Here is an 18,077-nt window from a genome sequence, read left to right on the forward strand (position 1 = left end):
ATGCACAGTATGAATTTTCTGTTTGTATGGAACACCTGTATGACCCACTATATTTAGCAAAATGTAGCTGCAGTACACGACTAGCATATTGCACAGAATAGACTACTGCATCCCAAAGTGCAAAACAAAAGTGTGGTGAATGAATTAAACACAAATTAAGCAAGTTAAACATGCTAAAATTACATGACCAGCTGAATACTACTCGCTTAATCTCAGTAACCGTCTTGTTATTGGACACTTTCACTCTTGGATTAAATTAATCATGGCTAATTGTGAATAGTGAATTTCTACAATGGCATCTATAATTGAAAACTATTGATTATGAGGGATGTCTGTGGAGTAGAGCACAGGCTGACACGGGGTGACTGTAGAATCACATGATTCATTGCTTCATCCCTGTTGTGCTGCATCACCTTAAAATAATAGTCCACTATTTCACAAACACAGTGAAATACACATTAGCCGCATTTCCACTATCGGGACACATGAGGGCGTGTTAGTGCGTGCCAGGGAGTTCCGGGAGTTCCAGGTGCCTTTGGCCCTCCGATTACCCTTGGGTCAAAGAAGGCAAACTGGGGATTGAGGCAGGGTCAATGTCAAAGGCTAAGTTTGAAAATGATGCAATGTCAGATCAGCGGCATCTGCCAAAACCAAGACGTGATTAAGAATATTGCCGCTGAACATGCCAAGTTGTGTATCCAGTGCAAAATCCATGTTCATTTTGAGCTATCTAGTCTCCAGAGTCTGATACTTTAGCTTGTGTTTCCCTCTTGGGGTGTGTGACATTGGCACCAGGGTGGCATATTAAGGGCGAGTTTTAGGGCAACGCTGCGGGGATATTGGCCGATGGTGGAAATAGAGATCATTTTTTGGTCTCTCGGCTCGAGGTCAGAGGTAATTGGCCCCGGCTGACCAGTATATAGTCTTGGCTCTCACTGGCCTGATAGTGGAAAAGCTGAGAATGCTTGAGTAAGAGAGACTGGGGCAGTTGTCATTTTCACAGATTACTACAAACCTACCTGCAATATATTGTGTGCAAAAAAATATGTGCCACCAGTAATAGTATCATAAAAATATTTACATTGAGAAAGACTAGTTCAGTGTCTTATAAAACAAGACGTCAGGGTATTACAGTTATTATAATACATTGTAATACCCATTGTAATATCAATGTAATCCCTGTTACAGGGATTGGGTAGCAATTATAAAACAAATATATTTTAATAACCATTGTCAGAAATTAACTATTTCATTAGGGGGGAATAATTGCCCCCTTGATTTGATTTTCAGGGGCATTTTTTATATTTATGAGGGTATTTTTTTTTCTTCTGAAATGTATAAAACATTTTATTCAAATAATTCAATTTAATTAACTCATTAGCATAAATTATTAATCTGAATAATTATATTGAGAATATATTACCTCTTACCTATAAAATCGAAATGTAATTATAATTTGTGATAATGTGTATAATCAGGCTTAGTATAGAATTTAAAAAACTATATCAGATGTTAAAAAAAATTAAAACTTTTGGTGGCATTTTCGCCCCAAGCCCCCCTTAAAGGAATATTCTGGGTTCAATACAAGTTAAACTCAATCAACAGCATTTGTGTCATAATATTGATTACCACAAAAATTTAATTTCTTTATTTTTCTTTTCTTTACAAAAAATCACAAATGTGTGTTCCAGTGAGACACTTACAATGGAAGTCAATGGGGTCAATCTGTAAACATTAAAATACTCACTGTTTCAAAAGTATAGACACAAGACATAAACAATATGTGTGTTAACATGATTTTACTGTGATTAAATCTCTTACTAACCGCATCTGTGGAAAGTTATAGACAATTTTACAACTTCATTACCATGATGATGTAATGTCAACAAACCCTAAAATAACTGTAATAATTTAAACAACTTTACAGCTCAAATAATACATGAGTTTAACAGAAGAATTAATGTAAGTGCTTTTATAAAATTATAATCGTCACATTTCTGTCTTTAAACCCTCCAGAAATTGACCCCATTGACTTCCATTGTAAGTGTCTCACTGGAACCTCAATTTTTATTTTATTTTAAGGAAAAGGAGGGACAAGTAGAAATAATTTTTTTTGTGGTAAATTAGACTTAAAATCTTAATTCTGCTTCTCAAATAATTTTTTTGAAACCATCACACACCTTTTCCTCAGGTTGAGAGAGAACTCTACTGATGTGTAAGTGTCATCACTGTAGAGTGTTACAATTGTCCCCTGATGTGAAATTATGTGGAAGGCAGCAAATTATGTTTTTGCACAGCAAACATCCTGAACAGTCCATTCCCACAATATCATTAGTGCTGGTACAGCAGCATCACATAAATCACATTCTAGGGTTAAAACACCATAAATGCGTGCAGAACAGGGGTCACTGCAGGAAATGCGTGCAGAGCGCTGGGGTGAATGCAGGTCTGATGCTGGCAGGGTGCAGACAGACGAGCAGGATTCAACAAGCAGAAAGAACAGGACGTCCACAGGACGGATCAGTGACATGAGGAGTCAGCTCAAGCTTTACTACACACTTACAAGAGAGACAGACAGAAGAGGAATGGGAAATCAGGAAGGGAAAAGAAGTGCTTTAACAGCCACTATGAACTGAAAAACAACAAATACACCCACATCTAAATAGTTAGTATGATACACTATTTTTGTTATTTATTTTTTAAAATAAAGTAGGATACTGTAGAACAGAGCAAAGAATATGATCAGCCGATATAAGGTTTTCAATGGCTGATGCCTGAAATAATACAATTTATAAAATATATCATGATTAGGCTTGAACTCAAAATTCTGACTTGATGAGGCATTGAAGCCATTGTAAAATGACGATAAACACACACCTGTGACCATGTGTTAATTATTAAAGGAATGTTCTGGGTTAAAACCAATGGACAGCTTTAATTGAATTGTCCCTCATTTATATATCTATATCTATATCTATAGATATATATATAAATTCAGCAAAAAAGAAACATCCCTTTTTCAGGACACTGTATTTTAAAGAGAATTTAGTAAAAATCAAAATAACTTTACAGATCTTTCTTGTAAAGGGTTTAAACAATGTTTTCCATGCTTGTTCAATGAACCATAAACAATTAATGAACATGCACCTGTGGAACGGTCGTTAAGACACTAACAGCTTACAGACGGTAGGCAATTAAGGTCACAGTTATAAAAACTTAGGACACTAAAGAGACCTTTCTACTGACTCAGAAAAACACCAAAAGAAAGATGCCCAGGGTCTCTGCTCATCTGTGTGAACGTGCTTTAAGCATGCTGCTTGGAGGCATGAGGACTGCAGATGTGGACAGGGCAATAAATTGCAATGTCCGTACAGTGAGATGCCTAAGACAGCGCTACAGGGAGACAGGAAGGATAGCTGATCATCCTCACAGTGGCAGACCACGTGTAACAACACCTGCACAGGATCGGTACATCCGAATATCACACCTGCATAACAGGTACAGGATGACAACAACAACTGCCTGAGTTACACCAGGAACGCACAATCCCTCCATCAGTGTTCAGACTGTCTGCAACAGGCTGAGAGAGGTTGGACTGAGGACTTGTAGGCCTGTTGTAAGGCAGGTCCTTACCAGACATCACTGGCAACTATGTCGCCTATGGGCACAAACCCACCTTCGCTGGACCAGACAGGACTGGCAAAAAGTGCTCTTCACTGACACTCGCGGTTTTGTCTCACCGGGGGTGATAGTCAGACTCGCGTTTATCGTTGAAGGAATGAGCGTTACACCGAGACCTGTACTCTGGAGCGGGATCGATTTGGAGTTGGAGGGTCCGTCATGGTCTGGGGCGGTGTGTCACAGGATCATCGGACTGAGCTTGTTGTCATTGCAGGCAATCTCAACCCTGTGCATTACAGGGAAGACATCCTCCTCCCTCATGTGGTACCCTTCCTGCAGGCTCATCCTGACATGACCCTCCAGCATGACAATGTCACCAGCCATACTGCTCGTTCTGTGTGTGATTTCCTGCAAGACAGGAATGTCAGTGTTCTGCCATGGCCAGCAATGAGCCTGGATCTCAATCCCATAGAGCACGTCTGGGAGCTGTTGGATTGGAGGGTGAGGGCTAGAGCCATTCCCCCCAGAAATGTTCGGGAACTTGCAAGTGCCTTGGTGGAAGAGTGGGGTAACATCTCACAGCAAGAACTGGCAAATCTGGTGCAGTCCATGAGGAGGAGATGCACTGAAGTACTTAATGCAGCTGGTGGCCACACCAGATACTGACTGATACTTTTGATTTTGACCCCTCCTTTGTTCAGGGACACATTATTCCATTTCTGTTAGTCACATGTCTGTGAAACTTGTTCAGTTTATGACTTAGTTGTTGAATCTTTATATGTTCATACAAATATTTACACATGTTAAGTTTGCTGAAAATAAAAGCAGTTGAAATTGAGAGGACGTTTCTTTTTTTATATATAGAAAACAAATGATGGTTACAATGGAAGGAAATGGGGCCTGTTCAATAACATTAAAATACTCACAGTTTCAGAAGTATAGCCACAAGATGTAAACATTATAGATGTTAACATGATTTTAGTGAGATAAAATCGCTTACTAACCCATCTGTGTAAAGTTATATCCAATATTACTTTTTTGCCATGATGACACAACACTAGTAAACCCTGTAAGCAATTCTATCACACTAAAATCATGTTAACACATATCATGTTTACGTCTTGTGTCTATAATTTTGAAACAGAGCATTTTAACATTTACAGACTGACCCCATTTACTTCAGGTGTATGCATGTTCTGCAACGACGGTTTTTGCTGTTTTTAAAATAAACGAGGAACGAGTCGAAATTGCTTTTTGTGGTAATCAACATTATGCCACAAATGCTGTCAATTGAGTTTAACTTGTTTTGAACCCAGAATATTCCTTTAAAAATAAACATGATTAAAAAAGACAGAAAAAAAATAAATAAAATCATCCTTTTTGTCCCTTTCGGCTTTTGTTTGGCAACAGTAAACAGCCTACAGTTCAACTTATGAACAGACTAATGAAAATAATTGTTTATTTAGATAATTATTAATAATAAATTTAACTTTTTTTTAAACATTGTTGTCTTGTATCATATTGCTGTTGCTGCTGTTTGAAAAAGCAATAATCCATGAGGGGATGAGAAACTGAATTTTACAATAATTAAATTATTTATGAAATGCAAGCAGAGCAAATTTCTGTAAAATTATTTAGACTGATCTTAATGTGAATTCGGCAACAGTAGGTTGAAAGATCATCAGCTGAAATCGGTCTGTTCTTACCAAAATTCAAATCATTGCCCCCTGTGGCCGAAGCTGGAAGTGTGGGAACTCATGAGCACATGTGAGCTCCGGTTTCCATGTTGAATATCCACAAAGTGGCGCCAAAAGCAAGTTGTATTTTTAGCTGTAAATTTAAATAAATATTTTATTAACTGTACACTCAAATCCTAAACCTAACCATCAGTGGAGTAAAAATGTAATCTTAGAATGTAAATGCAACCTCAGAATCATGCTCACCACTGTTTATGTGCACACGATTATTTACTGTTTTTTTTTTTTTTTTTTCCGGCACTTGAACCCGCACCCACATTAGTAGTGCCAAAGAGAAAGGAAAATTTACTTGAATTGATGCAATTATGTCCGATGGGAGATGACGCTTGTCAGTAACTCGGCAGAATGGGGTCGATTTCAAGCAGTGGCGAATTCTCAGGACCAGCAAAGCATTCTCTGCTGGCCTAACATGTCAAATAAATAAATGTTTTTCATCCTTTCATTCTCAATCACCTTTTTGTCTATGTATTTTTAATTGCTTTCCACTCTTAATTAATCTACAAACAAATAGAGAAAAACTAAAAGTTTAACCAGAACTTTACAAGTGAAGCGTGACAGCTGTTTCACAAATCGCATGCCCAAAGCAGCGCGTGAGTCTGAGCTTCACCCCGTCAGGCCTTCAGAATTTCCACAGAATCCCTCAGCAGTGCAAATGAATGAGCATCTAATGTCAGATTGTCAGATTCATCAGCCAATCAGATTGATTTATTTGCTCTTGGTGGGTGTGATCTTAAGTATATGTCCCGATCGAGGCTTTCTAGCTGGCCTTGAGTGACGCAATCACACTTTAAGTGATGTACATAATTTGAAAGTGAAGAGCGCGAGATCTTGCTGACGAGTTGACTGTCATCGCTGCTGGTATTGCCGTTGAGAAAGAGATCCTTATGGATTTAAAAACACGAGATGTTCTGCATGACCGTGTGATTGCTTAATTTATTAAACAGGAAAGGAGGACTGATTTTCACTTCAAGTAAATTGGTAAGTGCTTTTTGCATTGTTATAGCAACATCAGGAGTTTTCTAAGTGTAAATTAGGCTACTTGAGAATTCAGTGTCGGATCAAGTTTTGAAAAGTAGTGCTGCATTCCATTCAACTTTTTTATAACTTCCTACTAGGAAAAGTGCAATGGAATGCATCTTGAAGACAGAATTACAACTTGTAGGCTCATGCAGAAATTCTTAACTCCGATTTCGCCGAGATGCAGGGGCATGATGTCACACAAACATGTCCACACTTAGGGAGATATACAAAGTAATAAACATTCACTTTATTAAGTAATATCGATAAATGAGTTCAATTCTTGTTTAACAAATGCCTGCAGAAACAGGTGTATAAAACATCTCTTTTGATAATCGTACACCTGAAGCACAAATGCTAGCACTGCAGCATTGTTTATCAGTTGGGTTGCTAGGAGATATCTCTAATGAGAGTCAAACACTTGCTAAGCTAACGGGAGCGTTGCAGTTTTGTTTCCTTAAACGTCATCTTCCGAATATCGGGGAATGGAGGGCATTTATGGTCGGAAATATCAAGTAGGAATATCCCACATCCAACTTGAATGGAACGCAGCATAACCATGAACCCTGACGAAACGAAATTTATTGCAAGCAACATTTAAATAGAAAATATTATTAGATAGATTTTTCCAGGTATTATAGACCTCCTTGATAGATTCACATGAAAAATTATGATTTTTGAATGTCTGTTTGGGAGACGTTCATTTCACAAAACAGTCATGCTGCAGTTAAAATTAGGCTTGCTTGTGCATTAAGTGTTGTTCAAGTTCTGGCTTTCATGAGTGGACGTGCTTTTAAAATGTCAATTGGTATTACTAGTTAGCTGCAACATAATGTTTGATGCCCAAAAGCATAGGGTGTCTTATTCATTGTGAAACTGTGTTTTCTTAATGGCATGAATTTCAAGGTACATGAAAATTGGAAAAGATGTATTTTTGCATGGAATGCATTTTATAAACATTTTATAAAGAACTGTTTTATGAATGATTTACACAGAAATCTTTTCTCATTCGGGTTTATGAATGAGGATTTATAATGTGCATTATCCACTGACAAGGCTATTGATGATCTTAAAACTGACAGAAAACCATTTCTGAAGTGGATTCAGTTATCAACCGGTGCTAATAATTTCAAAATGACCAAATATTGTTTCAATAAACGGTCTGGCTGATATACCAGTCTATCACTGTGAGAGATTTCACAAGTCCAAAGACGTCTGGCAGCTGCTGCCTCTCCATGTTCTCAAGTTTCACACTCTGTCTCTAACACCTCCGCCCATCCTCTCTCTCTCTCTCTTTCTCTCGTTTGTGTATCACATTTTGCTCAGTCAGTGAGTCTATCACTGTGAGACAAGCAGTCAGTCTCTGGTGAAGTGCAGGATCAATCATATATCTCATTCTTAAATACCCCTTCACAAACACACAAATATCAGCAAGGTCAAAACTCTCTAACATAGAAGAATAATCAGCTATTGACTAGTGTTTGTCAGAGCGGTTCTAGGGTCAGTGGATATTCGGGGCTTTGCCCAGACCTCCCTGGATTCATATGAGGCCATCCTTTTATTAAAAGTGTACTAAGTAACTTTTGTGTTCATGTCATCTTGGACTTACAGTGACACCTAGTGGTTTGGGTGCAACATCATTCAAAATCAATAGTTTTCAGATAGATGAACACCCCTGAGAGTGCTACGGTGTCAGGAGATTGCCTGCCGGATATCGCGCACGCGCCTGCGACAAGTACCGGTGCTCCAACATAATAATAATAATAATAATAATAATAATAATAATAATACATTTTATTTATAGGCGCCTTTCATGACACTCAAGGTCACCTTACAAACAGGACACAAAAAAGTAATCCTTGAAAGCATAAACAATAACAACATTAATCAAACAATACTATGATATACAATAAAACATCGGAAGATACAAAGTATGAACTCAGTGCATGCACAGTCATAAAAAAGCCTGTTTAAAAAGGTGAGTTTTAAGACGAGATTTAAAAGTATGAAGACTATCACCACCTCTCCCCCCAAACCCCCTCCCGCTCAGCCGGACTTAGGGGTGCCCATTAGAAGTTTTTTATTACAAAAGTGAGTATTTTAACGTAAAAAAAATTGCCCCCCATTCACTTCCATTGTAAGTGTCTCACTGGAACACAGATTTTTGCTTTTTTGTAAAGAAAAATACATTTTTGTGATAATCAATATTATGCTACAAATGCTGTGGATTGAGCTTAACTTGTATTGAACCCGGAATATTCCTTAAAAAAAACATGATTTAAAAGACGATTTAAAAAAACTTCCTTGGACACTTTCACTCTTGGATTAAATTAATCATGGCTGATTGTGAATAGTGAATTTCTACAATGGCATCTTAAACTGAAAACTATTGATTTTGAATGATGCTGCATCCACATCACTAGATGTCACTGTAAGCCCAAAATGACAAGAACAAAAAGTTACTGAGTGCACCTTTAAAGTTTGTAGATTCCCTGAGCACATACTGGGTACTCGAATGCTATTAACTTGTGCTAAATTCAGTCTTTAAATGCTGGACAAAGCAACACAAATGGAATTTTTATGTCTACAAATGTATAAAGACACTTTAAAAAATAGATTTTAATACTGTATTTAAATACTTAGTACTTATTAGCGTTGTCAATTGGGCAATTGGGCAATATTTATTTAACTTAAATATTTTCAAAATTCAAATAATATTCGAATTTTAAAGTCAGCTCATTTTTAAATTGACATTGTTTCCTTAGTCCACAAGAGGGCGCATTAAATACATTAACCAAACAGCACCATTATATGATTGCAAAGAACATTCCTGGCTGTTAAAAAAGAGCATTCCATTTTCAACTAATGTGCATAAAAAAAAGTTTTAGTTGGTCCATATTTTCAAATTTAATGTTTAGTGTTTAAAGTTTAGTCAAAAGTAAAAGGGGTAGACACTTCAATAGGCAGTCCATATGGCGTTATATTTGCACTGATGCCACAGTATACTACCCCAGACTCAATCTTCATAATAACAGCGAAATACCACATTTGTTTAATTCAGTGCAGTTGTATGTAGGGTAGCAATATTCCCGGATAGCGGTGGTATTCGGCTGAACTTGATGGTGAGCGGCTCAGACTATGAGCACAGGTCAGGGGATGTTCAAGCAGATGGAACACAACAGAATGGAACAGAACGCGAGAATCTCGAGACACAGATTTCCTAGGTGAACATTTTTCCTGACATAGTGCATAGTGTTTAAAAAATTAATTGCTTAATCTGAGAAACGCTTATAAGAGAACATGACGCAACAGCCAAATACTTTTACCTACTGTAAGGGGCTGTTCACACCGAACGCTTTTGCAACCATCCATTTGTTTTTCTATGTAAAATCGCACAAGACTGACACCTTTGTTTTGCTTTGTTTTTGATTATTCAGCATCTCGTACAGGAGTGCTGTTTTTTTTTTTTTTTATGCTTTGTCTAAGTAAAAAAGGACTTTAAAAAGCATATTGAGACAACTGCTTTCTGTTAAACTGTATTATGCAGTGTCTAGCCTTTTTTAGCGATCGATCTGAAATCATCGTCAGTGCTTGGTACACATCCAAAATTCGAATGCACAGTTTTAGCATTCGAATATTATTTTTTTCCCTTAAATTCGATGAATATTCTAATTTTAATTTGACAGCTCTAGTACTTATTGCATCTGGATGGACCAAGTCAACACAGTTTCCATTTTCTCACATTCACAGACAGCCACAGTTGCAAACCCTCTTCTTTCATGTGCACATGAGTGCTGGAAAGTAGCCACCAAACAGCATGTGGGTGCCAAATTGATTCTGTAATCTAGGCTTGCCAAGGCAACTGTCCAGTAATAGTCAGGTCGTCACGTTTTTATACAGCGAAATGATTGAGGGAGACCCCAGAAAACGTTTGCAGCTTTACTAAAAACTTTCGGGGTTTAAGCCCCTGTAGCCAACCCCTTGCACCACCAATGGTGTTTGTCAAGGCAAGCATCACTATTAAATTGCACCTTTTTGTCTTGTGCCTGTGGGCAACCACCAAGCAATGATCCAGAAAACCATAGCAAACACTTAGCAAAGCACTAACAACCACTAAGGGCATCTTAGCAACCCCATAGCAACACACTTGCAACAACCAAGAACACCCTAACAACCACATAGCAATGTATTTAGTAACTACGCATAACACCCTAGCAACCACCTAGTAACACCCTACCAACCACTAAGAACACCCTAGAAGCCACAGAACAGCATGCTAGCAACCACCAAGAAAACCCTATAACCACAAAGCAACATGGTAACAACAGCTTACAGTATGAACACCTTAGTAACCACATTGCAACACCCTAGTATTGTGGTGGTGAGTCATTTTGATTGTTCATTATGTTCACTTTCTGTTTCAGTTGAATATCTTGGTGGATACAGGCAGCAGTAATTTCGCAGTGGGTGCTGCCGCTCACCCGTTCCTGCACAGATATTACCATCGCTCACTGTAAGTACTGCATGGAGAATTAATCCAACTACCATACATACTTTAGGCCTAAATGCTTTTGTGAGATTCACCCAACATGTCTCTCTTTCTCTGTCTGTGTCTTTAGTTCGTCATCATACAGAGATCTGGGCCGCAGTGTGTACGTGCCGTACACACAGGGCCGCTGGGAGGGTGAGCTGGGCACTGATCTGGTGTCAGTTCCTCATGGACCCAACATTTTACTGAGGGCCAACATCGCTGCCATCACCCAGTCTGACCGCTTCTTCATCAACGGATCCAACTGGGAGGGCATACTTGGACTGGCCTACGCAGAGATCGCAAGGGTCAGTCCAAGCTGTGTTTCACTGGCATGTATGGTTTGGTGGGCGGCACGAAAAAATATTTTCTTCTCCCGGTATAGGTAAATACAATAGTTAGCTCTGGTTGATTGGATGAGAGGTGTTCCAAGAGTGCTGATATAGCAGTCCAACATCATGGGAACGCTTTACTGTTTATATCACTTCGCTTATGTCAGTGGCGTTCCAAACTAGAGTAATAACAGTAGTCTAGAGAGCTATAGGTGGAGATTTGATATATCCCAATGGCAATACATATATACTTCAGTAGGTGGCGACAAATGAGCGTCTTGTATGTGTTATGAGTGAGTTGACATTGAGAGAGACTGCACTGTCAGTCCGTAAATGAGTGAGTTTCAGTGAAGTCAAAACATCGACATTGTCTTTCACTCCATGTTCACTCAGAGTGGATTACTACTACACTATTGCAGAGAAATAGAGTAAAACTAACAGCTTCACTGAAGATCACTTCTGAAAGTCATGACAGACGGAGGTAATCACTCAAGATTAATTTCTCTCTCTCTCTATTTCTCTCTCTAATACTAGAACTAGTAAACAAGCCGTCGATATCTACATAACCCGTACATGACGTAATTGCTGTTGCCTAAAAATCATTATGTCCACTGAAAGACTTTCTTGCCTCTGTAAAAAAAATTAGCGGATGTGACAGCACTATGAATCATGTAAACACGTTTAGCTAAATAGTACAGTACATAAATAAATAGCAATGGTTTTGATGTCCAAGTTGCTGTTGTGTTCAGTCCATAGCTGTATTGCATTGTCAGTGCTGTCTGGTTCGATACACAATGATATTATCATATTATCATATTAGTCGAATAGCTAGCTAGCTACTTAGTGGCTACCTTGCCTCATTACTGATTTACATAACAGCATGGTTAGGTTGCCGCAAACTAGCTAATACTTCTTAACTGACTGATTTCATGACTGTGATTCAGTAAGCTATTAGTGTTTATAACTTTGCCGAACTGCTTGGGTTTTTAGCGACACACACCTGATCGTCTTGATGTAGAACATAGACTAAATATAGAAAATTACTCAAAAGTTTCTCATCGATATTCATGATTTTTTCCCAATAAATATTGAAAAAGTTTTATCGCCCAGCCCTATTCTAAAATGATGTTTTCTAATTAGTGACGGAGGCTTGGGCACATCTTTTGAACTAGCAATTGCAGCTTTTGCTGTTTCAAAGCAAAATCCTGAATCTTTAGTGAAAGAAAGTAGTTCTACACACAGTAGCATTTTTGAGATGCTCCTTGATTTTCCCTTGCTTATTTAATTGTTTGTTGAACTGTTGTTTAAAAGTAATATCACATGCGCAAGAGTGCTGTTTATATATCAGCACGGCTGTGAATACCTGTGTCTGAATTACAGCCGTGCTGAAATACGGGAACAACAGCACTCTTGCTCGTGTGATTTTGCTTAAATATCTTATTGTAGTTATTTGTGAAGGAAATTTAATGACAACATGGTTAAATTTCTATATAGAATTGGATCTAATACGGTTCTCACTCTTTCTCTTTTTTCAGCCGGATGAGAATCTAGAACCGTTCTTCGACTCTCTTCTGAGACAGACCAGCGTTCCAGATATCTTCTCTCTGCAGCTCTGTGGAGCAGGATTCACACAGAACTACAGCACAGGCAGTTCAACTGTAGGGGGCAGTATGGTGAGCGACACTGACCAGAGTATGAACAATATGGGAAAGAAGCAGTGCTTTTTTTAAGTCATATTTAACTACAAAATCACAAAAAATCACAATGAAAGTATCACTTAAGTATTTCAGATGACTCGTCGTGCACTATATTACAAGTTATATATAGTAAGGAAATGATATATCACTCTATAAAAGTGATTTATGAAATAAGCAGGTGTTGATTCAGTTTTTCTTTATTCTTCTCAGATTATTGGGGGAATAGATCCATCCTTATACGTTGGTGAGCTGTGGTATACACCAATCAGACGGGAGTGGTATTATGAGGTCATCATTGTGCGCATTGAAGTTAATGGACAGGATCTCAATATGGACTGCAAAGAAGTAAGCATGAGTTTCCTGGGGTTTGGCCCATGTAGCATTTATTCCTATTATGAGAAATATGCATCACTGATGTTTTTTTCTTCTTCCTTATTTTCACTTCTCCTTAACCTTTGATTATTGGTCATAAATAAGAATGCAGTTGAATAGAGTTATGTTAATATTATTTAAATGATCATTTAAAAATCTATGTAAGGGATAATACAGAGTCAGTCATACCTGGGTCCTGTATCACCCATAAGGTGTTTATTTTGCAATAATGACCTACTGACTAGGCGTTATGCCTGCTAGAACACAGCTACTTATCAAATAAAAAATAAATCAGCATGAAATATTGATTTGAGGGTAAATATTTGTATTATGTCTGTAACACTTTACAAAAAGGTTCTATTTGTAAACATTATTTAATGCATTATGTATCATTAACAAACAATGAACAATATACAGTATTTTTACAGCATAAATTAATCATTGTTTATGTTAATGTACGTACAATTGTTCATTGTTAGTAAAAGTTTGTTCATAATGCATTAACTAATATTAACATAAACCATTTTTTTTAATGTATTATATGTAAAAATTTACATTAGCCCAGAATAAACTTTGCTGTAAAAGTATTGTTAATTGTTCATGTTTAATATTTTGTTGTAACGATGTTGGCTGCTGACAATGATGGCAATGACAAAAACGATGATGAGATGAAGAACGCAAGTGCAGTTTATTAAGTAAACGTGAAATCCAAAACCCTAAATGTGATTTAACAAAACCATGAACTTGACTATGGCTTGGCTTGGCTTGGCTTGGCTTGGCTTGGCAACAGAACAACATTCACATTCAATACTTGATGACTACACATGGAAAACATGAGGCTTAAATACATGGACATGGGGGAACATAAACCAATGAACAAACAGAACTGATAACAAGCTAATTAAACAATAAACCAATGAAAACATGACACATGAACATGGAGGGAAAACAGGAATCACATGACAAGGGAAACAGGAACTAAACATTTCAAAATAAAAGACATGAATCAACAGAATACACATGACATTTGTTAATTAATGTTAATGAATACAGCCTTATTGTAAAGTGTGGCCTATTATTTCAGAAGAGTGTGGAGTGATATGTGACATGAAACGAGCAGAGTTTTTATTGGGTTTTGTCTTCAAAAAATGACTTCTGATGCATTGCTGACAGCAAGAATAATTGTTTCTTCTCTCTCTCTCTTAGTATAACTATGATAAAAGTATTGTGGACAGCGGCACAACAAACCTGCGTCTCCCTCGTAAAGTGTTCCAGGCTGCGGTGAAGGCTATTGAAGCCGCCTCTTCAGTCAGTTTATATCGTTCACTGTCACATTACACATTTCTTTTCATTCAGTAGTAAAACTGTTTTTATTTTTTCTGCCAATAACAATGCAATGTTATTGTCAAACACTTTTTGACATATGTTTGCTATTGCTATTGTTTTATTAATTGCCAGATTATTAATACTAATAATGCTGCATACTTTTTAAGCCAAATTGCCCAGGTCGCTTAACATAGGATAAGGGGTCTGCCACTGAGGAGCCCTGGTCCTGTCGCAATGCACCGCTTACCATTCAGTTGTCTTTTTCTTCATTCCAGACTGAACAGTTCCCCTCAGGTTTTTGGCTGGGGGAGCAGCTGGTATGTTGGCAGGCGGGCACCACTCCCTGGCACATCTTCCCTGTCATCTCTCTGTACCTGATGAGTGAGGACCGAAACCAATCCTTTCGGATCTCCATCCTACCACAGGTATATATTTTCTTTTTTTCTTTTTTATAGTTGGAACTGTGCAGTACGCAGTAAGCTGTATGCTTGTTTTTCATTCTGAACATAGCCTGTGTTGGTTTTCTTGATCTTAGCTCTGTTAGAAAACCAAGTGAGCTGCCTATTATTTACAAGGCTGTTACCTTTTAAGACAGTATTCTAACCATCATGGAACCTCATGGAAGTGACTGATTTGGAACACGCTACATAGGCAGCAAATCAGGTAGCTTACTAACGTGCATCACACAAATAATGTTCCTCACATGAATGTAGAAGAAACACAACTAACACAGGCATTAGCATGTTGCTAAGCTAATGGCACAATGCTCTACCCTAATGGTACATGGCTCACATCATGTGAGAGGAATTACAAGCAGAGCTGAGTGGCTTACGAGCAGCTTACATCCTCCCGATAATTTTTAAGCATGTTGAAAAATGTGGGCACTCTCGGCTTGAATTCTTGAGGTGTGTGCATTTGAACGAGCCGATTTTGGCATTGTACTTGAAGTTGACCAGTCATGAGAAGGTGTTACAACTCGCACAGTCTATGAAAACTGTGAGTGTTCGTGAAGCTTTTACATATTTGGAGAAAATGGTCTTGTTAAAACTGTGTTTTTCCCATATTGTTCATGACCACATCACTGAGAAGGATTCTACAGAAATGCCCTGCTGTTATCTGCACATCAAACAATTAATTTGCCATATGAGTTATGCTAGAAAACAATCTTTATCACTCTGACAGACAGAGCTGTCATGGTCTATTTTTATTCATCATACTTGTATTCGTTTCAGTTCTAGGGCTACATTTCAGAATCAGAATCAGCTTTATTGCCAAGTATGCTTACACATGCAAGGAATTTGTCTTGGTGACAGGAGCTTCCAGTGTACAACAATACAAAAACAATACAAAACAGCAGCAAGACATAGATAATAATAAAAAATAAATAAATAATTATACACATACGTACAGACACACACATACATACAGACACACATACACATGGGTAGTGCAAATCTAATACAATCTGTTATGTACAGTGCAAATACAAATCTGTTATGTACAGTGCAAATGTTTTTTTTTTTTTCAGAGGAATAAAATGGCAGAAGAGGTTGGATGTTTTGGATAAATATAAAAAAAGACTAAACTGTATTGCACATAGTTATTGCTCAATGGGGCAATTTAACTGTTCATGAGATGGATAGCCTGAGGGAAAAAACTGTTCCTGTGCCTGATGGTTCTGGTGCTCAGAGCTCTGAAGCGTCGGCCAGAAGGCAACAGTTCAAAAAGGTGGGCAGGGTGAGTGGGGTCCAGAGTGATTTTTCCAGCCTTTTTCCTCACTTTGGAAATTTACAGTTCTTGAAGGGGGGGCAGGGGGCAACCAATAATCCTCTCAGCAGTCCGAACTGTCCTTTGTAGTTTTCTGATGTCTGATTTCATAGCTGAACCAAACCAGACAGTTATTGAAATGCAGAGGACAGACTCAATGACTGCTGAGTAAAACTGTATCAGCAGCACCTGTGGCTCATCATTGGATGGGAATGGCTCCCAAACTGTGGTCAGCAGCCTAAAAAAACAAAAAACAAAAAAAAAAACAAAAAAAACCCAGAAGAAAACAATGGTAGTGACAGAAGTAACTAAGATTGAAGAGGAAGTGTATATGATTTGAGCAGTCAGCCAGCAGCAGCAATGGTGCTGGACAATATGGGAAGGTGCATCTAATAGAGTTTTAGGATGGGCTGTGTAAGATACCCCAGGCCAGGCTAAGTTTTCTAATAAGATCCACCTATGACACTCTTTCAAGCCCTGGAAATTTGTCTTTGTCGTATGTTAAAGAGGAGAGTTGTCCCCTCTGCGATGCCCCAAGAGCAAATCTGCAGCACGTGTTGGCTGGGTGCAACACCGCCTTGGCACAAGGACAGTACATGTTGCGGCATGATCAGGTTCTGCTAAAGCTGGTAGAGATCCTTGAAGTGTTTTGAATAAAGGCCAGCAAAGGCCATCATGCTCCTCAGAGGAAGTACATTGTTTTGTTAAAAAGGGAAGTGCCGCACAAGGCACGGAGGGAGGAAAGGTTAATCCTGGGACATGGAAGTGATTGGTCAATGATGGTTGACCTTGGACAGCAGCTAACATTTCCTTCTGAGATCACCATCACCTCCTTGGGACATAGTGTTATGGTCATCATCAGCTAGGAAAGTCATAATGATTGAACTTACTGTCCCATGGGAAGAGGGACTGGAGGCAGCCTATGAGAGGAAGAAGCTAAAATATGCTGATCTGGTTACCAGCAGAGGGAAAATGGATGGAGGGCTGCCACTTACCATGTGGAGGTCAGGTGTCGAGGTTTATTACATTTATTAAAGTTTATAAAAAATTGGTTCAGCATTGAAACAGTCTCTGAAGGAAATGGCAGAGGAAGCAGAAAAGGGAGCTTCTGGCTAAGATGGATGAAAAAGTGCTGAAGTGTGAAAGTAGGAATAGGGAACAATTGCTATACGTGGTGAGGTAGCAAGTAGAAGAGGAAAAGGGTCAGGTGGAACTATTTCTGCTGACCCACTCGGTCCTTATCCAGGGGTTTCTGGAGAGGGATTGTATGGGGGAGCGAAACCAGGTTAAGCTAGGCTTTGGAGGGGCGGCTGACGCAGTGTCGCAGCACGCCTCTCACGTCACTCTCCTGCTTAATCTGTTGGAGGACTGGTTTAAATACAGGCACTGGATGGGTGATAGGTAGAGTTTGATAGCTTGTGTTTTTTCTAACAGAGAAGAGGCCTTGGACGTAGAACTCGCACAGTGTACACCCGGCCTAAGGTGGTTCGCAGGCTTTGTTTAATCCAGAATTGCATATGCTACTTTACCACCATAAAATGCATCCATGGGTCAGGGTTTGTACGGTCATGGTAATCCTGGAAAAATCCTGGAACTTAAAAGTTGTGTTTTCCAGGCCTGGAGATTTCATTAAAAACATGTTAACACAGAATGTTTTGGA

At 38.5% G+C, this 18,077-nt stretch overlaps 1 protein-coding gene across 1 annotated transcript in view; it reads left to right on the top strand.

Annotated features, from left to right (window-relative positions):
• The window catches only part of LOC127429804 (beta-secretase 1-like), a 33,156-nt gene that overhangs the window by 823 nt on the left and 14,256 nt on the right, over nt 1–18,077 (top strand). The window contains exons 2-7 of the mRNA XM_051679035.1: nt 10,820–10,908; nt 11,015–11,231; nt 12,791–12,928; nt 13,163–13,297; nt 14,531–14,632; nt 14,926–15,075. Coding sequence (XP_051534995.1) covers nt 10,820–10,908; nt 11,015–11,231; nt 12,791–12,928; nt 13,163–13,297; nt 14,531–14,632; nt 14,926–15,075 — 831 coding nt within the window. The remainder of the gene's footprint in view (nt 1–10,819; nt 10,909–11,014; nt 11,232–12,790; nt 12,929–13,162; nt 13,298–14,530; nt 14,633–14,925; nt 15,076–18,077) is intronic.

The sequence above is a fragment of the Myxocyprinus asiaticus genome, chromosome 39 (assembly GCF_019703515.2).
Source record: "Myxocyprinus asiaticus isolate MX2 ecotype Aquarium Trade chromosome 39, UBuf_Myxa_2, whole genome shotgun sequence".
In the NCBI taxonomy this organism is placed as follows: domain Eukaryota; kingdom Metazoa; phylum Chordata; class Actinopteri; order Cypriniformes; family Catostomidae; genus Myxocyprinus; species Myxocyprinus asiaticus.